This window comes from Drosophila elegans, unplaced genomic scaffold (assembly GCF_018152505.1).
Source record: "Drosophila elegans isolate 14027-0461.03 unplaced genomic scaffold, ASM1815250v1 contig_5, whole genome shotgun sequence".
NCBI lineage: Eukaryota > Metazoa > Arthropoda > Insecta > Diptera > Drosophilidae > Drosophila > Drosophila elegans.
In genome coordinates this window covers 641,394-647,393 of record NW_024545887.1, presented here as the reverse complement: position 1 = coordinate 647,393, position 6,000 = coordinate 641,394, and the positions used below count along the sequence as shown (strand labels likewise).

The window sequence follows — 6,000 nt, the reverse complement described above, 5'->3', positions numbered from 1 at the left end:
AAAGTTTCCTCGCCGTGGTTGCCGTTCTTTATAAAATCTGACATTTGTCTTTGCATGTCCTCGCACAGTGTTTCTGGTTTGACCTCGAATTCTATTAGATAGGCTTCCAGTTGGGCTTTATTGGCATTGTTTATCCAGCCTCGAGTTAACTTATCTGCCATTGTATTATATTGTGTTGTGTTGAGGGAGGGTAAACGATCTTTGGTGTTTCTATTTGAGGATACTGTCTTTTTGTGTTCAATCTGTTCGGGCGCCACTGTAACGACCCTGTTTTGGTAGGCGGTATAGCTCGCCGTGGCCAGGGTTCGAGACAGAAATTTATTTCCTCTTTTGATTGGTTTACCTTCCTCTCCCCAAATAATAACACAAATCGAACGCTACAGAGTATGGTTATATTTTAATCGTACGATTGATTAAGACTACGTTTTCTAACTATAATTATATCGAGCGTGATACTGCTTGCTACGTGGTGTCGGCGCTGCTGAAGGGCCGAATGTGGTACTGCTTGTTGATATCGACGCTGCGGAAGGGTCGAGTGTGGTTCTGCTTGGTGATATCGGCACTGCGGAAGGGCCGAGTATATTGCAGCTTGTTGAGTATCGCACTGCTTTATGTGCGGGATCGGCGCTACGGAAGGGCCGTATGTTGCACTGCTTGCTGCTGGCACCACGCAATCGTTCGAGGAACTGCTTGGCGTTGCTGATGCGTGGTGGCTGAGTGTACCGTGTGTTGTTGACGTCGTGCGGTCGCTGTGTACACTGCTTGCTGTCGATGATGCGCTTTGGCCAGGTGTACTGCTTGGTGACGATGATGCGCTGTGGCCAGGTGTACTGCTTGGCGTCGGCGTTTCGTCGGTCGAGTACGTCGGGTTCGTAGTGTTCTGGGTCGTTTTTAGAGGAACGAACTACTTGGATTTTCTAGTGGGATGTGGGAATGTAGGGCATCGTTAGTTTCGAGCTGCCGGGCATCGTTAGTTTCGTTTTATTCCGTATCGTTTCCGGGTCGGAAGCTTACAGATCCACCACCACTACCAAGACTAACTACCAGAACACTTACCCGGGTATTCCTCCTGTTGGTTGTTTTCCCGAGAGTCGTCGGAACGCAAGTGACTGGTCTGGGGCTGTGTCTCCGCTTATATAGGCGCTGCTTAGTGTGACAAGATCGGACGATGGTGATAATCCCGCTTTGGGTGATCGGGTTTATTGGGCGATGATTATCGGCAATCAATAACTTCGTCGAATAAATGTGACCGGGGCTGTTGGCTTTGGGCGCGCGTTTGTATAATAAAATGCCAGTACTTGGAATGTTCTTTTTAAGCTTTAATGTGAAAGTTGAATTTTATATTTGTGAGGGTGGGTCGTCACAACAGAACAGCAAAGGCCCAGCGCACCAGACAATGCAAAAGTCGCAAAGCAAGTCAGGGAATGGTCGTTCAAGTTTGACGGCAAGGAGAAACCACTGGAGTTTCTGGAACAAGTGGAATGGTTAGCAAACACATACGGTTTGAACCTGAACCTCATTTCCCGAGCCATGCCTGAATTGCTGCAAGGCAAGGCCCTAAAATGGTTCATATCAAACAATAAACACTGGAGGACATGGGGAGAGTTCAGCGACAGTTTTCAAACGTATTTCCTGCCAAGGGGTTTCTTCTCAAAGCTCGCAGATCAGGTCAAACAAAGGAAACAGGGCTTTAGAGAGTCGTTCAAGGACTATATGGTTGACATGCAGACCATGATGAGACCACTCGGCTACTCTCCAAAGGAAATACTCGAGCAAATAAAAGAAAACTGCACGCCTGACCTGACGATTTCCCTGAGGACGTATAAGATAGACGATCTAGAGTCTCTAATGGTGCTGGCTGACGAGTATTAAGAACTCGAGAGAGAGCGAGAAGCATTTATTCAAAAAAACAAATTCTCGCGAAGCAAAACAACAGCACCACAAGTCACGTGTAGAAGGTGCGAAGAGGAAGGCGGACACCAAGCACCTATTGACGGTCCAAGCCAATGGACTCCAAACACCTACAACCACCAGAGCACGTTATGGGGGCCACCAAATACCAATCAGAGACCACCCAGCGCAGCACCAAGAGCCCACAGGTCACAGACACACATCGTGAACCCACACGGAGCTTGTAGACGGTGTGGCGGTCACGGACATTGGGCAAGAGGATGCCAAAACCAGCGGCTGCTTTTCTGCTGGACTTGCGGCAAGGTGGGGGTTAGGAGTGTTGAGTGCTGCCAGAGATCGGGAAATGACCCGCGATCCCAGCAGCAGAGAGCCGAGCAGGGGTCGCAAGGGGTTGTCTCTCCAAACTAACTGGCAAATTAATCGAAGAAGAGCAGCAGTTATCCGCAGCGGTACAGATTGGCAGAACCTCACACAAAGCCAAAATCGACACCGGAGCAACAGCGAGCTTTATAAGCGAGGAGCCGGCGGACATACTGGTTGCTTATGGAAAGATTACAAGGACGAGAAGGCAAGTTAGGTTGGCAGATGGCAGGTGCAGCGGGATAAACACGCAGCTCGAGGTGGAAATCGAATTCGGCAATAAGCGATTGCCCATGAGCTTGCTGATCCTACCAGGAGTGGTAGACTCGCTGGTGCTAGGATGGAATTTCCTCACAGGAGTCGGCGCCGAAATAAGGTGTGCCGGACATACAGTGGTGATCCCAGAAAGAAGAAGTCACAACGGGTGGTTTGAGGAAAAACTGACCGTGGCGGTGGTGCAAACCACCTCTGAGGAATGCGATGTTGAAAAATTTCTAGAGCAGGAGCTCGCGTAATTTCGAACAATGAGTGGGACATCTAACATAGCCAAGCACAGAATCACCATGAAGGACGACAAACCAATCAAACAGAGATACTACCCGAAACATCCAAAGGATCAAGGGGAAATAAATGCGAAAGTCGACGAGTTACTGGAGAAGGGATGCATAGAACACTCGAGAAGTCCGTACAGCCTCCGATTGTCATGGTGAAGAAAAAGACAGGTCAGTGGAGGCTTTGTGTCGACTTTAGACAGATCAATCCCAAATCCATCAAAGATGCTTATCCGATGCCAAGGATAAATTACATATTGGACCAGTTGAGGGAGGCGAGATACATAAGCAGTCTGGATTTGAAAGATGGATACTGGCAAATTCCTCTGGAAGAAAATAGCAGGCCATTCACGGCGTTCACAGTGCCAGGAAAGGGGCTTTTCCAGTGGAAAGTAATGCAATTTGGTTTACACTCCGCCTCGGCGACTTTCCAGAGAGCACTGGACCAGGTTATTGGACCGGAGATGTCACCACACGCGTTTGCGTACCAAGACGACATGATCGTGATCGGATGCACACTGGAAGGAACGCCTAAAGCCGGCAAACCTTAGGAAAATGTCAATTCTTCAGAAGCGAACTGCTTTACGTGGGACACCGCGTAACAAATCAAGGAATCGGAACCGATCCCGATTCGTGCCCGATTTTGCTCGAATAGTGAAACCATTAAATGATCTATTGCGGGAAGGCATGAAATGGACATGGCCTACAGATCACCAGCAGGCATTCCATTAGGTAAAGGCATGACTAGTAGCCGATCCTGTGCTAGCATGCCCGGATTTCGATAAACCATTCGTTCTACAGACAGACGCAAGCGATTATGGTATAGGGGCAGTTCTGACGCAGGAAACAGAAGGCGGCGAGAAGGTTATTTCGTATTCAAGCCGAAGCCTGAATGGCGCGGAAACTATTCAACCAGCTAAAAAGATGAATGCCTGGCAATCGTGTGGGCGATCCGGAAGCTTAAACCATACTTGGAAGGATACCACTTCAAAGCATCGAAATTCCTTCAGGAAGGATAGCAAGGTGGGTGATGCACTCTCTAGACAGCCTCTGCCAGAATCCTTTAGGCTGGCTAAGGAACTGGGTCAAAGATATGTGTGAGAAAATCAAGACACATCCACAGAATTTCCCGGACTTCCTCATGGAGGGAGAGCGATATATAGGCATATCCGCCAAAGATCAGGCAGCGAAGACGTGGCAGCATGGAAGCTCTGTGTCCCGGGAATTGAGAGAAACCGCCCTAAAGGAGAAGCACGATGCACCAGCCGCAGGCCATGTGGGAAGTCGGAAAACGATCGCAAGGCTGGCGGCTCGCTATTACTGGCCAGGAATGCATAGGGACGCCCGAGCTCACGTACGAAAATGCCAGACATGCCTTAAATACAAACCTAACCAGATGCAGGCAGCTGGGAAGATGCTGACGCAGATACTGGAAATGCCATGGACAACAGTATGCGCAGACTTTGTCGGACCATTGTCAAGATCGAAGGTAACCAGATGCTGCTAGTGCGGATAGATAGATTTTCAAAGTGAACAGAATTGGTGCTACTGCGAACGGCAACAGCAGAAACACTTCAAAACGCATTCCGAGAAAGAATCATCGCTAGGTTCGGAGCCCCAAAGATGGTAATTACGGACAATGGAGTACAGTTTGCCAGCCGATCATTCTAGAAATTCCTCAGCGAAATGGGCATTAAGCAACAATTCACAGCGCCATATACACCGTTGGAAATCCGACAGAAAGAGCAAACTGAACCGTTAAGACCATGATAGCTCAGTTTGCAGGACAGAACCGAAGGAATTAGGACGAGAAGTGGCCAGAGATTATGCTAGCGGTAAACTGAAGTACGTCGGAATCAACGGGTTACTCCCCGGGTTTCCACACGCAGCCTCGAGAGCCTCGGCTGCCCAGCGCCCTGTACTACAGGGAACCATCGGCACAGGAAAGCAGACGGAAACGCCTGAAGATAAGATCAATAAGATAAGGGAGATATTCGAAATTGTGCGCCGAAACATGGAGAAAGCTGCTCAGGACCAATCCAGGCATTATAATTTACGAAGGAGGCAATGGAATCCAGCGATTGGTGACACGGCCTGGGTGATAGAGCACCATCTGTCGAAGGCAGCCGAGTGTTTCGCAGCAAAGATAGCGGCGAGTCCGCCACAAGGGAACACAAAAGGAACGAAACGCCACGTCAGTGAGCTTAAACAACAAACACAAAAACTTGGTACAGACAAGCAAGGGCAACACGAGCAACAACAATCGGTGCCGATAATAGCGTCGGGCATATGCCAGAGTCTTTATAGAACGCAAGACACAAACGCATGCACCAAAAGAGCGGGCTATAACGTCGGGCATACACCAGAGTCTTTATAGATCGCAGGACACAAAGATGGACATAAACGGCCACAATACAAAAAAAAAAAAAAAAAAAGGAAAATACACACACATGAAATGCACTACGGATGATCCAGCAATCTGAAATGAGAAATATACATGAAAACCAGGGTCGCAGGGAAACAAACCACTTGCCAACTAAATGCAGAACGACGCAAGAAAGCGATGAGCCGAGCAGGGTCATTGACACCGACCACAAAGGCAGGAAAGGTCAACTCTGCAATCCTGGGCCAAGGTTTGGGGAAAAAGAAAATAAGTAAACATGAAATAGATAGGAAATTGCGCTTACCATAGCATTGTGCGGAGTCACTATAAACAAGGGATGGGGGCACTTCGATTCATGGTAGCCGATTGACCCTACACGATAGTGGCGATCGGTGGGCACAAAATACTGGAAATATCGGCAAATAACACCGACAACGACTGGAGACCGATCGGCACGACGTAGAGTGACCATCCGACGGAGAAGACAAATCACGGAGATCGAAAAAATAATCGGGGAAAACGTCTGGGGCGGGAGTTCAAAAGTCTACGGGGGAAACGTCTGGGGCGGGAGATTGAAAATCTGGAAGGAGGATCGGCGCTGTGGAACTCAAGAAGGAGCTGTGAGCGTCGTGGGAACCATCTGGAAGAGCGAGTCGACTGGAAGACTACAAGTAGACGAGGACGAGTACGAGGAGAGGACACGTCGAGGGAAGGATGTCAGAATGTGGAGTATACCAAGGCAGAGAGAACAGCGAGTCTCTTTTTCATTCCCGAAGTAAGGGGAGAATGTGAGGA

At 48.8% G+C, this 6,000-nt stretch overlaps 1 protein-coding gene across 1 annotated transcript; it reads right to left on the bottom strand.

Annotated features, from left to right (window-relative positions):
- Positions 1 to 375: 375 nt before the first annotated feature.
- LOC121467677 lies at positions 376 to 2,160 on the bottom strand. The gene is made up of 3 exons (XM_041709781.1): positions 2,113 to 2,160; positions 1,057 to 1,317; positions 376 to 917 (listed from the first exon to the last, which is right to left on the bottom strand). Exons 1-3 carry the CDS (start codon positions 2,158 to 2,160, stop codon positions 429 to 431), a joined length of 798 nt encoding a protein of 265 aa, XP_041565715.1. The 3' UTR covers positions 376 to 428.
- Positions 2,161 to 6,000: the final 3,840 nt, after the last annotated feature.